The 21,346-nt window shown below is 42.9% G+C and overlaps 1 protein-coding gene across 3 annotated transcripts in view; it reads right to left on the bottom strand.

Moving 5' to 3' along the window:
• Positions 1–21,346, bottom strand: part of asic2 (acid-sensing (proton-gated) ion channel 2) — a 527,665-nt gene that overhangs the window by 162,500 nt on the left and 343,819 nt on the right. The window contains exon 1 of one of the 3 annotated variants that reach the window (XM_049561230.1): positions 4,351–6,982. The exons of the other annotated variants lie outside the window; for them this stretch is intronic. Within the exon in view, the coding sequence (XP_049417187.1) occupies positions 4,351–5,043 (693 nt within the window). The 5' untranslated portion in view covers positions 5,044–6,982. Of the gene's footprint in view, positions 1–4,350; positions 6,983–21,346 lie in introns of those variants that run through there. 3 annotated transcript variants of the gene reach the window in all.

The following is a 21,346-nucleotide window of genomic DNA, read 5'->3' as shown; positions in this document are numbered from 1 at the left end:
GTGTGATTAGGTGCTGCTCTCCAACTCTGAGCACTGTTTAATTTGTCATTGCAGGCACAGTTCTCTAGACCTCGATGGAGCTGTGAGAGAGGAAGATGTGTATCTGTCCCACGGAGGAAGCTTAGCTAGCTGTGGTTTGATAAGGTGTTACTTATATTTTATTGTGGACGGTTGGAGCGGTTTGCCTGGCCTTTGCCGCCTCACTCCACCTCCGTTATCCCCCGCTGTTAGATTGGGACTAGCTGGGGGGTGGTTGAGAGTGTATCGGTATTGGAGATGTGGGAGCAAAATAGACCACCATAAACTACAGCACGAAGCTAATAGATTTATTGATTAGCCAGCCTTCTGCTACAGTAGTTCACATGCACTGTGATACAGTAGATTCAGCACATGGATTCCTGCTGCTGCAAGAACTTGGCCAGAAATATGGGAAACATTTGTATTCACAACCAGATGCTTTTTCTCTGTATCATCTCACTCCCAACCTCTTGCTGTACCTTTCTCCTCCCCTCACACTGCTTGGCAGTTCAAAGCATCCTCTGTACTCTTAATCCCATAATAACCAACCTCTATCGAGAGTGGATTTCTCTCTGATTCTCCAAGACAATCCCAGAAATTTGCAGACATACCAATTTGTACACGTACAACACACGGATTGTCCTGTTTTATTTACTTGCGAGTCTATGTACGCATGTTCCCTATCCCCTGTTTAATCTGGTTGTTGCATTGTTTCTGGTCTTAGAGTGACGGTGCTCTAAATGCAGTGATAATGAATAGGCCTCGGGGAGTCTTTGCTGACTTGCAGCAGCAGGCTAATGAGATTAGCAAAACCACTGAGGGCCCGTTAACGGCATGAGGCCCCCTATGAAGAAGAACAAGATGAGAAAGCAGGCAGGACTGAGGCGTCAGTGTGGCTCTGATCTGCAAAGCACAGCTGACAGTATCCAACACACACTACATATAACTACCAACTACAGAAACACACTTTCGTCACAAATTTGTACATTCTTCTACGTCTCAATGCAGGTCTCGGTGAGTTTGGGATCAAAATTAGGAAGACTGTACAGTTCCACTGTATTTGTAACAGGGCTGCTGCTGCAGCAAACTTGTCCTTCATGGTCTCACCCCCTCTGGATTGACTGATATTTAAGAGTGCTTGTACAGATTGGATGTCTAAAATGTGCACAGTAGCGGTTCTCAAAGGACAATTTTCCCTCCATCATCACCAGCTTGATCCATTCTTACACAATGTTCAGACACATTATATGCCAGAAAATCATTTGGCTTGGGCACAATGGTAGTACTCATTGTTTGTTGAATCCACACCCCTTGAATGCATTACCTTGACATAAAAACTGACCTGAGAACACTGAGGTAACAAAGCCGACACATCAACAAACCTTCACAACCTTTCCACAGCTGCACTGACATCTAAATTCAGTGAAGAAGGAAAATGTCTCTCTGCACTAAAATGAATGTTGCTTCACAACATGGTTAATGGATACTGGCTTGAGGGCAAGGTTTTTGATTAAGCACTTCATTTGTAAGGCAGTGGGCTGATGCACCATGTCCTGTTTCTGACAGAGGGCAAACAGACAGAATAAAGCAGGCAAGAAGAGCAGCACCACCAACCAGAACTGGAAAAACTGATGAAAATCAGTCATTTTGATCAAATCATGTACACACAACTACAAGCTACAAGACAGATCAGTCTGATTAGCCTGTATGAGACTAATAGGAACAAAAAAAAAACACAATATACTACATTTTAGTGAAAGAAAGGGAGTGCCTTTATGCATGGTTGGGTGCTGATTGTAATCATGCTGCTTTCATGTGGCAATCATGAGCGTTTTCAATCAGTACGTTTACATGGACAGTTTAATTCCACTTTCATTCGGAATGAAAGGCCATTCCGATTAAAAGTGGTCATGTAAACGGTCATTTCGATTGAAAATTAAATCTGATTAAAGGGGGTGGTTTATTCCGTTTGTCATTCTGAATGAAAGAATTTCATGTGCATGTAAACGCTCATTCCTCTTTAAGTTCATTCCCGTCTTTCGGCGCATGCTCGTTTCCTTGCCCTTCTGGCGTGATGACGTATATAGCGTGCATAGCAATGGGCTGAGATAGAGCAGTCAGACTCGTTGCACTCACCGGTTTCCATACGCCAAAGCACGGTCTTCTATCTCCCTTCTCTGACCTTCTACCTCTCTTCTCCTCCTCATCAGACGGAGCCAAATAAGGCTTTATTCTATGTTTTACATATGTGCAGCAGTACTTGTCGCTTTCAAGCTAATTTCTTTTTGCAGTGGTCGAACAGTGTATTTACATCCATCAGGGGATGCCCTGTGGGCCTAAAATACTTTTTTTCCATTGACTTACACAGTTAAAGAGATGTTTATGAATCAGTGGATACATTTTTTGAGTGTCACAACCCTATGACTTGTTTCACTATCAGGGTTCAATCCATTTGGTCTTATAACATTTGGAAAGTCCAGAGGAGCCACATGATTGAATCATTTTATCCCCATTCAAGTTAGCAGAGTGCTAAATTGGAGGTAGCAAGCTCAGCCGGCTGAAGTCTTTGGTGCACTTGCTCCATGAGCTGTAGAGTACAGAAGCAGTGCCAATCATCCTGTAAATTTCACAAGCTGCAGTTGAACATTTTTGGCTTCATGTGCCACTGAGCAACTGTCGAAGGAGTAAACAGGGTCCTGGCCCTGCTGTATCTACTTCTCTTATACATCCACAGGCTTGCAGCCAATACTGCACGATGCAATATATGCAAAAGGATATTGTTGCTGAGACTGGCAACATGACGAATTTGATGAAACACTTCAACGTGCATTAAAGAAAATGAAGAGCAGAGAGTTGCTCCATGTTTGGGTCGGACTGCCCTTCATCTGAGATTACTATGGAAGGCGCTACAGTGACTGGACTTTGGCAGGTAACATTTAGCAAGCACAGTCCAGCCAACTGGTACATGGTTGTTTACCAAGGTTAACATTAATGTAATTAGTGAAGCCGCCTAAATTGGCACCTATGTTGAAATTGTGCTAATAGACAACTTCAAGTTGAGGTATTTTTTTTTGTTGTAAAACTGCTTCGAGTGGAAAAATGCTGAGGTACTGAAACATAGAAGAGTTAAAACAGGCAGGCAACTGGTGTTAAACCACACTGTGGTAAATAGTTTTTTTTATATCCTTTGATGTTCTGAAACTGCTTTGAGTGTGTAAAAATGCCAAAGATCTGAAAATTAAAGTAACAACTTGTAGCCTGGGTTTTTAGAAAATTGGTATCAAAAAAAGTATTGTTCAGGAAATTGTATTGAAGTTGAGTTACTGGTGCTGGTAGGGGTGTCTCAATGTTTTTTTAACGATACCCAGCCCTGATCTTTTAACTTTAAAGTGTGAGGAAAAGGTTAACAAACTCCACAGCAGCAAAACATACAGAACTTTTAACAAGTGACCCGCCACGCAGGTATTTATCTGCCGCGTCTCATTTCTGCTGCAGACAGTCACTGACTCTGAGGCCACAGTGCCAAGATAAAAAAGAACACAAATGAAATGACAAAAAAGAAAACTTTCAAAGACAGTTTGAGCTTCTGCATTACCGCAGAGAAAACATCTGCCATGGTTCAGTCGAGCCAAGGGAGTGTACAAGGAAGAGCGGGCACACAAATCCCCAAACCCACAACCACCCACACAGAAAAGAAGATAGATATGAGAGCCACCAGACACAGAGGCAGTTAAGTCCTCTGAGGGGGCTGCACAGTACTGTGAAAGAAACTTTTTGATATGCTGGGTTTGTACATGGAGCTATTCCTAGCCACAAGCTCATACATAACCCATTCCAACCATCCTACTACATGACCACAGCAACTGTTCATGCAAGTTTCCATATATTTATATATTTTATATTTTACTCTGCAAATGCCCAATTCATTTGTTATTTTTGCTGCACAAGCACTCATTTAACGAGAGCTCTGGTGGTGATTTAATAAATGCCCGGCGCAGTAACAAATTTGCTAATCTTGTCTGAGAAAGCTTTAACAGTCAGCTATAACAGGAAGTTACGACAGCTTGTATACTGTGTTTTTACAAGTGTTTTTACAGCCCTTTAACTTAGCCATTAAAGCAGGTACAGCACAAGAGAATACCCACCTAAATGATAATGAAATGGAGCAATATGTTGTTTCAGCATGATGTAATACATTTGCAACTTTTACACTGCAGTTGATGTTTAGACCGGGATACCTGACAGTTAAGACAACGTGTAAAGACATGAAAGTACAAGAGAAGTGGTTTTGATGTAGAGTTGGCAGAAAGAAAAACAGAAAGTTGGACTTACAGAGGAGAAGTTGTGAGCGCCGCATGGCTCTCCTTTGTATTTGCATGAGAGGAGCATGTCATCCAGTTGGTGGCTCAGTCTGTCCATAAACTCCAGATTGGTTCCCTCAAAGTTTCTGGGTGGCAGAAAGAGCCTGAAGTCCGACAGCTTCCTGAACCAGGCCCGACGGTCCTCTTGAAGCAAGTCCAGAACCATGGGCCTCATCGTCCGGTTAGCCAGTAGCAGGCCCAACCAGTGGCCGGCGAAATACAGGTCGCTTTTGGTGAGCTTGTAGAGACGGATAGGGTTGTTGTTGCAAATAGTGACTGCGGGGAAGGCCAGTTCTTTGGCCCACTCTGTGTGGACACGTGTGTATGTGGGGAAAGAAAGCCAGTGCAGTAGGCGGTTGGAGGACCAGGATAAAAGCAGCCCCAGGGAGGTGCAAAGGGCCAGTAGCCAGAAGGCCCTGCGGCCCACAGAGCCACCAGGGACGCAAACATGCCTCAGGCCATGCAGGCGTGTCCTTGATAGCAGAGTGGAAGTGACCCGAGCCAGAGTTGGCTTTGTAGGACGCCGCTGACGACCCTTTCTGATCATTGCCGGGGATCCCCGCCGGAGACAGCGCCCCTCCAGGGCCATAGCTGCCCACAGCGCTCCTACAGCCGCGGGAAAGGCTTCATTTCCCAGCCAGGCCTCAGGGGCTGGGGCCCACATGTAGCTCCAGGATAAATCCACTACTGTAATCCACACCTGGATATGTGTTTGGCCTTACAAATACTAATGGCCCATGCAGTCTTGCACCGTAAACACACTATATGCAGACGCACCCACAAGTTCCCCCGGAGGAAATCAATGTGTTTTGAAGTCGTCTTCTCCTGGCGGAGCTGTGGTTACCTCAGCAGCAGCAACTTGTTGGTCATCTCTCCTGGTCTCTCGATCAGAGAGTGCTCCAATCATCCAACTCAGCAGGGGAAGAATGAAAAAAAAAAATCAGCTAGGCAAATGTGCTCCAAGCAAGGTGGCTTCTACATGAGTGACTCCAGCATCCACCGCAGTTAGTGTGACAGTGAACAAGAGACGATGAGACAGAGAGAGAGCGAAGGCAAGAGGAAGAGGGAGGGGAAGGGAGAGGGAGAGAGGAGGATGGAATACAAAATACCAAGGGCTAAGCAGAGAGGACAAAAAAAAAAAACAAATGAAAGAAGGGAAGGTAATTAAAATAATGAGAAGACAGCAGAGGGAATTGGTTGGTGTGGTGCAGTCTGTTAGAGGAGAGCTTGCCTTGTTCCAGCGCTGTGGTTTCTCTTCCTCTGAGTTACGTGTGTGTGTGTATGTCTGTGTGTGTTTTTGGCTTCGCTGGCTTGCGGAGGCGTTCAGGAGCCAGAGGCGGCAATCAGTTCCTTGTCACTATTAAGTACGAGCTTTAATTGAATTCACAAAAGTCTCCCGCGCTCATTTGTTTTCTGTCCCACTTTGCGGTCTCACTTCAGATGCCTTGACTTCCTCGTGATGTCACTGATCTGTTCCTTGTCTCTTGCCCCCACTTGGCTTTAACCAGTGTTATTAAGTCCTGCGGGTAACCACTGGGTAGCTCCATCCTGTAAGCGGACCCGCTCCTCAGCGCCACAGTCACAGTGAGAAACATGCTACAACACACTTTCACATGGAGAGGGACGCACTCATGCGTGCACACGGACATACACTCACAGCGGTTTCCTGCGGGAAACCAGACCAGAGATAATCTGTTCTGTCACACTCTGATCTCAACATCTCTCCCCCTTTTTTCTGTCTCCTCTCACTCTCTCTTCTTCTTCTTCTTCTTCTCTTCCCTCCCTAGTTCTTTCAGCCCCACTCAAAGACAGCATCTCTAATCTCAATATTCCTCTCATGTCTGCGCTCCTCCTTCTAAAAATACTCTCCCCAAATCAAATCCATCAACTTGCCCTCACGCTCCTCCTCCTCCGCTTCGCTCCCGTGTCAGTCAAGCCCCGTAAGCTCGACCTCCTGTCAGGATTCCTCTCCTCCTCCTCCTCCTCCTCTTCCTCCTCCTCCTCCTCGTCTTCTTCTTTTCCACTTTGCGCACGCACTCCCTCACTTCTCCGCGTCGTCAGGGACGGCTCCTGTGTGCACTTTCCTCCCTCTGTGTCCTTGTCAGCTTCATCCAGCCTGCTTCCTCTCCCTTGCTCCGACTGACTTCTCTCCCCTCACTGATCTCTCTCTCTCCACACTCCCTCTCGTTGTCTCTCGCGCTTTGCTCCTCTTTTTTTTTTTTTTTTTTTTGCTCCCGTTTTCAGGCAGCTTGTCCTCCCGTTGCACCTCTTCTCCTCCTCCTCTTCCTCCTCCTGCGCCACAGCTCTGTCCACGCAGCCGGTGAGCTCGTCACTGATGAGAGCGCCTGTCTCTCTCTGTGCTAACTCGCGCTGTCCTTCGCCCCCCTCTGTTTGTCTGCTGCTGCTGCTGAGACACAGCTACGGCGCAATGAGCGACTGCTGGCTGCATGCATGTGAAGGTTTGTGTGCAGCTGAGGAGAGCTGCTCGACATGAGCTCTCCACTGTACTTTCAGCCAATCTGACTGCATTTTAATTTTTTTTTTCCATTTTTTTTTTTTGTTTGACAGTGTATGAAAATAAAAGGGAGAATAAAATATATATTAAGGACAGTTAAGGTGTCTGATAGTTCATCCCAAATGTATTAAATCCTTTTTCAATACTTGTTTTAATTTATAAAAATTTAGTTTTTAACAACTACGTTCAAGCATTTAAAGTTTTAAGTTTAAGTTAAGGCACTTTGACTGTGTTTCACAAATACATTTTAAATTTGAAAAAAAATTGAATAAAATTTGAATACTTTTTTTTGTCTAATTGGATTCATTTGATAACCCGACACACAAAACAAAACCAGACATTTTAGTTTTCTTTAATGGAAATTTATCATGTTAAAGCTGCAGTAGGTAGAAAGCCTGAAAACGGTTGATTTTTGAGTCTCATCTGAGTTAGGTTTCGTTCGTCTCCGCCCTGAGCCCCTCCTACCAGACGAGCACGTGAGTATTTTATCCTACTTGGTTCTATTTCTCCCTCTCTGGGAGCCTCGGCTCTCCCTCTCCCTCTCCCTCTCCCTCGCGGACCCGCACATACTCCCTCGGCTCGGCTCTCCCTCTCCACGGAGAGCCCTCGGCTCCACTCCCACAGCCAATCCTTGCGCCCTCTCCGGCCGGGCCCGGCCCCACCTCACCCTTCTCCTCCCTCCGGGGCTTCAGGGAACTGAGTTCTGTCTTCCTTTTTTTGGGTTTAGCCGTGTAGGCAGTTGTAGCCAATGCTGGAATAGCTACTTTACCTGATACAGTGTTTGCCATTACCTCTCCAGGTACTCCGGCTTCCTCCCACAGTCCAAAGACATGCAGGTTGGGGATAGGTTAATTGGTGACTCTAAACTGTCCTTAGGTGTGAATGTGAGAATGTGAGTGTGAATGGTTGTCTGTCTCTATACCCCCTTTTACACTGCCAGATTTTCTGTGAATGTTGGGCCGTTTTGCTGGCAAGCTGCAAGTGTTAAGACACACAGAGCCGGATTGGTGAGTTGATCCGAGGTGCCCAATTTTCCGCCTCGTAGGGTAGTCATATTGGTGGAACCCTTTTAGTTTAAACATACCGAAGCGGCCTTCCGCAACAGGAGGGGCTGTTGATGACTTGTGGGAGGAGCTGTTGATGATGCTGCACATGCGACCCACAGGCAGTGGATAAACAGGAAACCGCTGATAGCAGGAATTAGCGAGCAGCTAGTAGCAAGAGGGGAACGTAAACCTGTCAGACACTGTAAAGATGAGCAACTGGGGAGACAAGGAATTGCGCGCCCTCCTTGCCCTCGCAGACGAAGAGGCCATTAACTGTCAGATGACGGGAACGGTGAAGAACGGGCCGACTTATGAGAGAAACGCCGAAGGACTGACCAGCCGCGGCATCCCTCCCACATCACTGTTTACGCCACACGCTGAGCTACACATTTTGTTACTTGCTCACGCTCCCCATTGCCCCGAAACTCCCGGATTTTGTTTTTATACTGCCAATGCTGGAAAAAGACTGATTGGGCTTTCCTGCAAATTTGCACAATTCCTGTCTAAAAAGGGTTTATGTGTTGACAAACACGTCTGCTGGCTAAAAGGCTGCTGCGATGGGTAGCTAAAACACAACCGTTTGTGTTGTTGTAGATCTTGAGCAGAGGTCTGCAGCTTGACAGGCATCAAACCTAGGTGTCACACCATCCACCATCAACAAAGTCAGCTCATGTACTCCATGGCTTTAGAAACATTAGTATGATACATATGAAAAATGCCAATATACTGTATCCATGCTTTGCAGAAACATAACAATGCCAACATTGTCTTGAGGCAACTAGGCTGCAAAAAAAGTTCTATTTTTGATGTCTCTAATTTACAGTCAGGTGTTAATAATATTGTTTTATGTATAGTTTTCCTGCATTATGCACACACATTCATACTGTGGAGCCATTTTTCCAGATCTGAGAGCAAAATAATACCAGACAGACCAAACCTCTACTGTTGATGTTGCTCTAACTGCCAACCATTTACTATTTTTCCAAGAGAAAGATGTAGAGAAATCACCCAAGCCCACCACATAAGATACAGTACCTTCAAACTAAACAAATGAAGAAATACAGGGAGATTACAGAGAGGAAAGCGAGCAAAGTAAAAATGAAAAAATAACTGCCACCTATATGTTGAATGTTACAATTGCTCATATTTGATCTCCCATGAAACTTGGATTAGAGGAGTTTTTCAATCTCACAGCATGTCCTTAGTGGCTCTGTGTAAACACATCAAACACCCACACAACATCAACTCTTAAGCAGTCTGTGCAAGGACGATATCGTCTTACCTTGTTTCTCATTTAAACCCACTTTTGCTACCATTTTTCCTCGCTTTAATGGTGCAGCTTTAGTTCATAGTTGGTTTGCCAATATCACGTCAGCCAATGAAGCATCTCTGTCCAACACAGTTAAGTTAAATAAGCCTCATCAATACAAGTAAACAGAGTTCCGAGCCAACTAAGCTTAAGTGCTACTGTTCACTCAGTGCTTTGATGCATTGTTTAATAAAACTGAAGGTTTTACTCATCAGTAGGGGTGCACTGATGAACAGCTGGTGTATGGAATAAGGTGACTTTCTGCTTGATTGGCCATGACTGATGACTAGTGGGCTAGCCTCAAATATGGACAGGTCAAACTTACACACATTCATGTCGCATGGACAGCAGAACATACAGCCACACACGCTAAAACATGTCCTCAGTGTGGAAGTTCTTTACTGTGATTGAAGAAGAGACAAACTTCGCAATTTGCGACATCTTTAAGGTATAAATACAACTGCAGAGGAACAACCACGAACGGTCGGAGCATAAACTTAATTACAGACTTAAAACACCATCACCCAGCTGAACATGCTCAATTACAAAAGCCAGTGCAGTGCAAATGCAAAACTAAAGCTATAGTGAAAACACAGAGCCAGTCAAAAGCGAGCAGCCTCTGCAATCTTTCACTGGTATCGGCAATGAAAAGACCAAAGCCTTTACGAGGACAATCATAGAATTCATGGCATTGGCCAACCAGTCATTTTCCAAAGTCAAGAATAGATGTTTCAGAAATGTAATACATCACCTGAGCCCAAGATACACAATGCAGAGTATATTACAATACTTCCCACTATCAGAATGATTTAATCTTGTGTCATGCCTCACATACAGCCTGCTACAAGCTGATTCCAAAGCACTATCAGTTTTACAACTGATATTTGGACATTTAACGCAAGCTTGCTGTCAGTGTTCAACTTGACTGCACAGTGGATGGACTAGGAATTCCAGCAACACCAAGTCCCTCTAAACTGTCAGGAAACCTACCAATCTAACAGCCACATTGGACACAATGTTGCAACAGTGTCACATAAACAAGACCAGGGTTCATGTAGTGTTGCGAGAATACACTGGAGATACGACCAAAGCAATGGATGAGGGCAAATTGGCAAGTTTGCCTAGCATGGCACACACATTGCAGTTGGCAGTGAATGAGGGTCTGCTGTCCTAACAAAGCATCATTGACGTGGTCGACTGGAAGGAAGATTGTCCGGCATTTGAACACTTGCCCTCCTGCGGCTTCACGGCATCCGCACACAGTTGGGTCGGCCTAAGAACCAATTGCAGCTAAATGTCCCTACTAGATGGAACAGCATCGACTGCTGGAATCACTGATGGAGCAGAGCCCTGCTCTGGGGACATACGCTGCAGAGCATAAGCTGCCAGCCACATGCAACCGTATCAGCTAGGGATCACTTATAATGTGTTGAGCCTCATTGCACCATTCAAGGGACTCACAAAAGAAATCAGCTCTTTGATAGCAACAGCTGCAGACGTCATTCCAGATAGCACTGCGCTTAAACAGGTTTTTGAGATAAGAGCAGACACAGACCATAGTGCGGGCAGGGCGAAAAATACATCATTGGAGACGGTTCAGAGAAGGTCCGGCAACATCAGAAAGGAGCTGCTGAGGAGCCTGTTGTAGAAGCATCTGTAGTACCTGTACCTTTGGACCCCTACCTGTCTGCATTGCCCATCAGCAGAAATGAAAATGCAGGACCTAATGGAGGATCAATGACCTTTGAGTCCCATGTACAAGCATTGACAGTGAGTGCTTGTTTAGGTTGGCTTAGAAGAGAGAAGAAACCGAGTATCTGGGAAGAAGGCAGAGATGCTTCTGATTGTGAAAAAACCTTGCCATTATTTTCATGACTGTGATTATATTAGGCCTATCCACATGTTGACAACCTAAAGGTGCCTTGTTACAGAGTCCTGAACGGATCCAGTTTTGCAGTCTCATACCTGCAAAGCTTAGGACCAGAACCAACCTGTTACCCTCAATTATCTTCAAGTAAAATCCAGACCTGCCCTGACCTGATGATGTAAGTCCCATGACCCGACACACAGGCTACAGAGTCAGTCACTTTAAAGTGCCTATACTTGTACATTTACATGTAGAAACATGAATTCAAATCACAAATAAGTGTCACATATTTGGCAGAATCAATCACCAACTACAGTGTGTTGCTGCTCACCATGCTGACATTTAATTGCCTTCGGACTTGTGCCTTTGCAGAAGATTATTTTCCATAGTCAGTGGATTTGTTGTTCTTTAATCACAAATCCAGCTGAGGAAAAGTCTCTTTCACTGGCTGTTGCGTTTGATGCCATGAAGTGTTTTTGCTCTCACCTGCTGCTTGGTTACAATTAATTCGTTTTTACCTGTGCTTGTACTTGAGAGTTTCTCTTAAAAATATATATTTTTACCCGCTACACAACTTCTGTGTGGGTTGCTCGGCAGCGTAAATAAAAACAGTGCAGCCGGTGCGATTACACTGGGGAAATAAACCTATGTTTAAAGATAAATGATAAAGAAAAAATACATTATTAAAAATGGTGCCTTTTGCTATAGACAGCATGTCCCCAAAAAGGCAAACTCATCTGCATTATGATTTTCTTTTTTCCTTTACTTTTTTAAAATAGTCAGTATATATATATATATATATATATGCTTTTTTTCTATATATGTTATAAAATCTTTAAATAAATGATAAAAACGATATAATTAAAAGATTAATGTCTTTCTTTGATATTTTTGTAAGATATGTAACAATTATTGCTGGGTGATATGTATGTTGATGTTGTCAAATGTAAATTCTCTATTCATGTCATGTCAAGATATACACGATAGCATGGGGTCTGTCATTATAGCGTGCACAGGGGTCCATTGTAACTTCCTTACGCCACTGCTTGGCGGGTACCTGTGGATTGTTATATACCTCTGTTTCTACGTTGCACCTGTTTACATTTGGAAGAGAAGAAATGGTCCCTGGTTCGGCGATTTGTGATGCTGGCCAGCTAGGAGTTAACTAGCACCCAGTACAGTACAGTCCTCTCTCGCTAGCTAACATTTAGTCGTGTTACTTACTGATCCATTAGAAAGAAAGCTAGCTGGACATCGATTTTGAAGCCTCTTTGGTCATGGAGCTCCCTCCATCTCTTGAACGCCTGACTGAGGTTTACTCTTGTTTTTCCTAATATTTGATGTAAGTGAATGGCATTAGGTGTGTTGTTATTAGTTTGAAATTTACGTGTTACGCGTTAATTAACGGGATAAACCCCTTGAGATGCGACATCTCGTTTCACCTGTTTTTTTTGGGGGGAAAGTAAAACATGTCAGATACTGTGGGATGTAATGCAATTCATTTTCAGATTTTAGTTGTACCAAAAAAAAAAAAAATCTCTCTGCAGTTACCTGGAGGACTTATTTATTTTGAGATTTGTTTGAGTGAGTGAGAGTGAGAGATGTACCTGTAGCTCTGTGCACTTTGGGAGAAATAAAAAAGTTATTTAAAAGTCAATGTTTTATTATTAACATAAAGTTGAATTTTCCTTTAAAGAGAAGTTACAAAAAGTTAGAGAGAAAGAAATTCGATACACTCGGAATCAGCAGGTCAGACCTTTAAAAAATCTGAATCGGCCAAGAAAATTACAAATATCTGCTCATCTCGACTCATCAGCATTCATCAGCCTCCTGCTAATTACAGAGTAGAGCATTTTCTCCCTGTGTGATTAGAAAGGATTTTTTTAATGTCTTTTTTTTTTTTCATTTTTTAATTGAACTCCCTGAACCTGCTATGAGGTAGAGTAAAACAGAAAACAAATATTCAAACCCAGAATATAGCTAATTTTTTGTAGTTTGTCTGAAATGTTTGGCAGTTAAACATCAGATAATTTTCACCATGCATCGTTGAGGCTACACAAATTATTATAAAACAGCTTTGAAACACACAACGAGACACGAGACTAATTTGCCGCAAGATCAACCAAGTGTGTGGGCTTCAGATTATTTTGACTTGAGCACACGTTGTTTCTCATTGTTTGGCCGGATGTTTGGCAACACCGACAGCCCTGTGATCTCATCCTTGAATGTGTGATGAAAAGACATTTTTAACTCAGGAGCTATGAAGCCCACACATAAACCTAAAGAAACCTTTCACACTGCCAAAACAAATTAACGTAGAAACCCCAAAAAGGCATGTGCACACACGCAGACACATTATGCGCACACAGAAAGAGAAACATTGTTCCTAAACAGCAGAACGAGGACTGTGACAATGTTGAAAGAGTAAAACACATCCGTGTATAATTAATAACTGGTCAAAATACAAAGAACATGGACGCAGTATGGAAATGTCAAATGCACGCATGCACACTTTTTTTTCCTCTAACACCTACTGTATTCTTCACACACACACACACACACACACACACACACACACACACACACACACACACACAGCCTACAGCTAAAGTCAGAGGCAGCCTTCCAGAGCCTGGATCCACAGGCTGAATAATTAGCTCGGAGCCATAAAGGGGGTTTCTCAGTCCAGCTATGCAGTCAGTGTAAAGAACAGCTCAAAGGCTCAACATATCTAATTTGCAATTCTAAAACATAAGGGAAATCACTGATTAATTAGGGATATAGCCAACCCAAGCGTCGGATACAATTACACTGCACTCCATGGCTGCGATGCCATGGCATGCATTTCCTATGAAATATTCCGGTGTGCTTTCGTCAACAACATTGTCTTAGATCAGAGGACACGAAGTGATAAACTGGGCATGAGAGAGCGGCCTGTAAATATAAACCACAATTAAACTTTCATAGATTCATGTTAATGAGGCCTCGAATGTTTATCGCAGAATGCCGCATGAAAAACGCTTAATGGCACAACAGTGGCTCTGCGACACTCGAGTCCGGCGCGAGGAAGGCGACAGTCGTAGATGATTCATGCCAGCCTTGTCTGTGAAAGCACAGGTGAGGCCGTGACACTGGCAAGTAGATAAAACACAAGGGAGGCGAATAAAAACAGTGTATCTTGTGGCGAGCTTCCATTCATCAAAACCCCAGTTTGATTTAAATGACAGTGATGGCAGGCAAAGCAATCAATAGCTTTCTCTATACTTTATTAGTTTTCTAATCTGACTGCTTACATTGGGAGGGCAGCTTCACCTTCAGCCTTCTCCTTGAACTTATTGGTTTTCAAATGAACAGAAAGGATAAATCCCTGGGGAGCCGCTGATTAAGCCAAGAGATTGATAGCCCTGTGGTAGCCACTCATTATATCTAATAGTTGTTGTCAGGGTTCATAGAATAATCTAGATATGGCTTCCTTTGTGATGAGGCAGAGGAGGTTCTGCTGGGGCTCCTCGATCATCTTGGAGTCACTGTCACTGATGATAACATGTTATGCTGAGGAGCTCATTTGTGTCTGGATAAGCACCCTGATCACTTTAACACAAAAAGTCTCGACGGAAATCTCACTGGGTCAGACCCACCAAAACACTGTATGTGTTCTTGTGTAACAAGTGTTCAATGCATTTCCCTCTTCATAATTTATTATGAGTGCTTTCAAACCCACATTGTTTACATCTTACCCAGCTGTAAAATTGCCGATCTCTGATGAAAGAAAGAGGTTGCTTCATAGCCCCAGTTACTGTTTAGAAACTCCAAAGGGTACCTTTAAAGCAGTATTAATTACTGCAGTTTTCAGGCCACTTGGGTGCAGCGGAACAAGCTGAACACACAACACTGGCATACTGTTATCCTATAGCTGCTATGGCTGATGTGTTCAAATTGTATTTCAGTCCACCAGACAAATTTAACACTCTTTTTAGCTACAAATTGGTCTTAACTTAGCTTGATTAGCTGGTTGCTAACTGCAACGAGTTTCGTCGTATTTGTGATGCAGCTGTTGTTTTTGTCAGTGTGTGCATGTGGAATACAGTCTCACTCAGAAGATGTCGGAATCTGACGCTTGGGCAGTGACTTCCAGCCTCAGAAACTAACATAAAAAGGCGTCCTTTAACATCGGCATGATATGTGGCTGATTGGCATTATAGTTTAACGGCACTCTGCAGCGTCAGGGGGGAACACGGCAGGCGTGGTGGTGAAAAGGCCAAAAAATATTTGACCCTAAAGGTCAAGTTACAAGCAAAACATGCTCACTTAGATTGAACAACCTTGAATGGAACAGATTGACAAGCAGAGTGAAACAAACATTGCGTGGCAGAACAAGTTATGGTAGAATGCCAAGAATAAAGGTAAAAGAAGTGCAAGCTCTGGAAACGGCAGGAAATCGCAACCACACACATACAAACACATGGAAAGTTAAGAGGAGTATAAGAATGTTTGGTGAACTGTTCTATGGTGCTGTCTCTTTGTTGCGGTTGTGTCTTCAATAAATGTCCCGCAAGGCTGCAAATCGACCCCAAATCATACGAGTCGTTCTTTAACATGGGACAAGGACGAAAGTTAAGGTGGCGAATGTCCACGTGGGGTGGATGGGAGTGGTGGTGGATGGGTCCAACAAGCGCAGACTTTCACACGAGAGAGCGATGTTCACGTCTCGTAACATTCTAAAACCGAACCCTGTTCTTTTTGCCTAAACCTAACCACTTCCACTCGTTGCCTAAACCAAACCATGTGTGTTTGTTGTTGAAGGAAGTGATGTACCGACACAGTGCATTTATTTCAAAAGAGACTGTATGTAAACGTTAAATTTCCTGTGAAAAAAGGAAGTGTATCTTGAAAGAAGAGAACTTGACACAGTGTCGTAGAACGTCAACAACCACTGCACCCAGGGTACCTTGCACGTCATATGTGGACATGGAAAGTCCATGACCAAAGCATCAATATGTGCCAAGATTGGAGTGAGAATGTGTTGATGTGTGCAGTGTGTGTATGCATATATATGAAGTAGGTGCTTTAGAGGACGAGATGGTCATTAGTGGAACCAACTTCTGACTCCTGCAGATGATTGGTGGACAGACAGTCCATGGAGACCCAAAACTCTCTAGGCAGAAGGAAAAACATCTTCCTTCTCTCCCAACTGGCCACTCGAGTGCATACACAGATCGATTGTATCCTATGTTCTGCTGGAGGTAGCAGGGGTGGGCTGTCGATTTTGTTAACTTTGTTTTCTCCTGTTTTATCAAGTTAGTGGTTAGTGGATGTATTTTGGTTTCTTTTATTTATCCAGGTTAGATTTGATGGCTTAATAAATTAAAGGTAATTTGTTTTGTTGGTCTTGGCCCACCTGAAGTCTAATTAATAAACCAATATAACTGCAAATAAATGTGATTGTTTGCACATTCGTTTACTTGTCCTTGTGACTGCTTGAGAATTGGGGAAGGTGGAGGCTTGATTCATGTTAAGGTTCTCCACTGAAAACAACTGTTGTTTAGCTAAAAATGAGCTTGAATAGGGTTTTAAGACTGAAACAAGTAACACATTTGTGGCCCAAAAACCAAAACAAATAGCTGAAAGACACTAAACATCATCATTTAATCCACTGTCAAGATAAAAATATTGATTAGTGCAGCTTTTTGTGCAAAAAATGAGGATGCAATCGCACTTTGAGTAAGTTGTAAATTTTAAAAAAAAAGCACAAACTGTCTTTGCAAAAAGTTGAGAAATCCATCCAGAGACAACTATAAGCCATTTTTCTTTTTGTGAAGTTTGAGATGAATAAATATCTCCTTATAAAGCAAATTTAAAGTCGTTTCCATAAACATGAGCTTTCAGTGTGCCGTGTTCGCTGACTGTGAGAGATTTCTCAGTCATCTCTGTCACAGTTTGGAGTTACCAATCTGTAAAAGATGCCACTGCAGCTTTAAAATGAGAACATGACAAATTCACAAAAAAGCTCTGTTGCAGATCAGATATTACAGAAGCCACCCTTTGTATTCGCCTGTGTCCTCATTTTGATTGGAAAGATGTAAATACTCTGATTCACGTACTGAACAAGAGGAAACACTCTGGAGTTCATTCTACCTGTAGACGGCAGGGCTGTCAATTCTGCCTGGGCAGGAACTTACAGAAAATTACAGGGGGAAAAAAAGACAAACTCTGCAGGTAAAACTGAACTTTTAATTGTGATCACGACACTTAGCTGAGCTGTAATTTAGCCCCAGGCAGGACAGAAACTAAGATACAAAAAGAAACCACAGGGAGGCTGGAGCGCATATTCGGAAAGAGCACTTTAATTACATGTCTTATTTTAGAAAGAGCAGGTGAATGGATATTTCTTCAGTCTGTACTGTAGCTGACCTCAGCAGCTCCACTTACAGAGTAGGGGTCAATTTTCGATTAAATTACATAAAGAGTCTTGAGGGTATGATTTAAAAAAACATCTCCTGAGAATACTAATAATAAAGTAATGAAACATCATCAAAATTTTCACCTTGCAAGCTCAAAATTGTTGTCTCTTTCCTCAACAATTAGAGTGAAACAATCAAGGATTAGCAGCTCATTGCAGCTAATGAAAAGTAGATTCACTTCATGTTCAGCTAAATCAATAGAGGTGAAAGCGAATTGAGTCCCGCCCCGCTGGCTTGAGTTAAAGTACTGATGGACCATTTTTGTTTTGGCCTGCAACACCCATCTGCCAGGCCTGAGATGATGCAGCTGCCCCAGCACCACCAAGACACAACACCACTGGCTTAGAGTCAGCATGCTGATGATCAGCTCATGGATCAGTCTCCCTAATGATCCTCCCTTCACTCTCTACTGCCTCACCACTTTTAGGATCCGCTGATAAAATGGAAGCACCGGTTAATGCTGGCATTAAATTCACCCCTCGGTCACTGCCACGTCCTCTGCCTGCCTCCACCCAAACACAGCATAATCTGTAACACCAACCTCGCTGATAACGAAGACGACAAAAAGAGAAGACAGCTCTCTCCTGCGCGGGCTGACGAGACTGATAATGCCAGCGAGGTCACAAGAAGTTTGCCTCATCAGTCTGCCCGAATCTCTCCTCACAGGGATATCTGTACCAAGCTGAGATCAGAGATTGAGGAAGTGGATGTGAGGTTAATGAATGCCACTAAGCTGCACTGCTGCGCCTCGAATCACCACTATTTAAATTAACACCAAGAATATTTGTGTGGTATGAGTGCGGGTAGGAGAGAAGATGCCCAGGACAGAAAGGGTCTCTGTTGTTCTTCTGCTACTCCAAATATGCCTCCTCTTCCTCCTACTGGGCGTGAACCTTCTGCCTCAAGCTGTCGCCCCAATCTTCGCAAAAAAACAGGCTCTTCTTCTGGAATCCATGTTCATGCTCGTCCTGCTTTGCTAAGTGGTAGAGTGAACTAAATGTGCTGAACTTAATCAGCAGATTTATGGAATCTGATACAAATTACTCGTTAGCCGCAGTCTGACTCCACAAAAAACTTTAAACGGGGAAAAAATGCTTTTAATTTCCGCATTATGAAATGTCAGGTCTTTGTCAGGTAAATCATGTTTTAATTAATGATTTAATCATCAAACACTGTCTTGATTAAACCAAGACAAGTGCAGCTGTTCTCATTGAGTCAGTCCCTCCCAGTCTCATTTTAATGAGCGTAGCGTGCGTGAGTAAGGAAGTGGAGTCTCAGTTTTGTTTGAAGGTTCTGGATATGAGATTCGGACCATTATTATACTACAACAATTTGCTATGTAATGATACAGGCTAGTGAGGTAATGGCGTCCTGAGCACAGAATGAAGTCACTCTACCTCTGCGAGAGTTTCGCTGTTCGTTCCCATGTGTGTATCCCATTGGCTAGCTAACTGCCACCACTCTGTACTGCATTCACTGTGGTTACCGCTGATAATGCTGTCCTGACAACAGTCGCAAAACGGTAGCACCCTCACTCACCAAAACACTGTCAGCACTGTTACCATTGTTAGCACTGTTTGTGCTGTTAGCACCATTAGTTGCTAGCCACTGGCTCAGAAACCTCCATGTTGAGTGTAAACAATCCTGACTCAGACTCTGAATCATAGATATGTATCACAGATGTGCTCTAAATGTCACATACAGCTCCTTTAATAATACTGTTAATTGTAAGCAGTAAAGACAGTGCCAACCCATGGCATAGGCAGTATAGGGGAATGCTAAAAGTGCTGTCATCCATAGGGGGCGCCACAAATTGGGGAAGAAAAAAAGTCAAAATAATTATCTTTTAGTATTTTTTTTTTTTTTTTTTTTTTACGAATACTGTTACTACTGTTATTTTGAACTATTACATGAGGCCACAACAACATAACTACACAGCCTACTAAATAATAGAGGGGCCTTTTTTTCTAGCGCCCCCTCCCCAGCTCGTACACTTTACCTGCTGGAGATGGGCGAGTCATCTGACGTCATGTGAACCCTGAAACACGCTGTATCTTAATCATGTCAAAATGACAAAAGCTCTCTGGTGCCCACTCAACTACGCCACTGAGAAGAGTGGATGTGGAGAGAAAGAACATTAAATCAGCAGGAGGAGAGCTAGTTATCATAACCTCAAAGCAGCTGGAGGCCGCAACCAACAGCTCACAGAGGTTGCAATGATTTACATTGTGAAGCGTTCAAGCAAAAATAGGTATTAGGTGAAGGTAAATTACAATGTTCTCATGATGTCTTGGATGTAGTCTTGTAAAATGTAGCTTTTGGTGAGAAACTTGAATAATTACAGCTGTTTGAAGGAGAAATGTGTTGATGTTTTCACAGCACTATAAAACAGATATTAGAGGGAATTATGATGTATCATATATAGTAAAAAGGCTTTTTGCTTATCTTTTAAAGATCTGTTTTCATGTGAAAGAAGGTTATGTTAAAGATTGTTTCATAAATGTGTATTGATTTTGTGCTCATTTAAAGTTTGAATTAAATGACTTATTTTTTATAGTGTAGATATCTGTGTTTCCCTGGCACAACAGAAGAATAAATAACAACAAAAAACAAAAGACACACCAATATAAAAACATTGGCTGTTGGCAAAATTGTTATTGTTATTAGTGTCAGTATTGGCCCAGAAATTTAAAATCAGTGCACCCCAGTTAGAAGGCTAATTTGTATGTTTTATTATTTTTTTTACAATGTCATATGTTATTTTATTGTTTATTCTTTTGAACTAATTCATTAGTAATTCTTTTTTGAATGAGTATTGATTTATACTGTATGATTGTTATAAGCGTGGCACGATGGTGTGGTGGTTAGCACTGTCGCCTCACTGCAAGAGGGTTCCTGGTTTGATCCCAGGAGGGAGCCCCTCTGTGCGGAGTTTGCATGTTCTCCCCGTGTCAGCGTGGGTTTTCTCCAGGTACTTCCTCCCACAGTCCAAAGCAGGTTAATTGGTGACTCTAAATTGCTTGTAGGTGTGAATGTGAGTGTGAATGGTTGTCTGTCTCTATATATCAGCCCTGTGATGGTCTGGTGACCTGTCCAGGGTGTACCCTGCCTCTCACCCAGTGTCGCCCCCTGCGACCCCCAAGAGGATAAGCGCTTATGAAAGTGGATGGATGATTGTTAGAACAAATGTACAACATTTTTCTGAAAGCATTTAGGTTGTTTTTTTGTTTGTTTTTACAGTTTTTCAAATTGATCCAGTTTGTCAAATAAATGACTTTGAAATTCTACTGTGGGTTTAGGCCAAAATACAGTTTTGATCTGCTCTTTTCTGATCACTATAAACAGATATCTGTAGGCAACGGCACAAGATTTTAGTACTGAGAGTGTTCTGGTTTTTGTTTGTCCATTTTGATGCCTGCAAGTAAACAGTTCATGTGGAGAGCATGAGAGGCTGAACTCATTAGCCAAAATGCAATCTCAGAACCCATCGGCTATAGCCTGGTGACGATTTGGCTTTTTATTAGCTCTTAATCTAATTCATCTGCATTCATATGCAGATATCTGTTTATAGAGATTATCTGTGTCTAGTTGTTAATCAAACTGCAAACAATGAGCTGCGCACAGAAGAGAAAGTCTTGGCCCGGATATCTGCCGGCAACACTGGATCTCCCGAAATATTGGCCGTTGCCTCAAGAGGCTTATCGTTGTCAGATGATAGCCGATGGGTTCTGAGATTGTGAACCGTTCATCTCTCAGATTGTCTGAGACA

The sequence above is a fragment of the Epinephelus fuscoguttatus genome, linkage group LG19 (assembly GCF_011397635.1).
Source record: "Epinephelus fuscoguttatus linkage group LG19, E.fuscoguttatus.final_Chr_v1".
Classification (NCBI taxonomy): domain Eukaryota; kingdom Metazoa; phylum Chordata; class Actinopteri; order Perciformes; family Serranidae; genus Epinephelus; species Epinephelus fuscoguttatus.
This window is presented reverse-complemented; position numbering and strand designations above follow the sequence as displayed.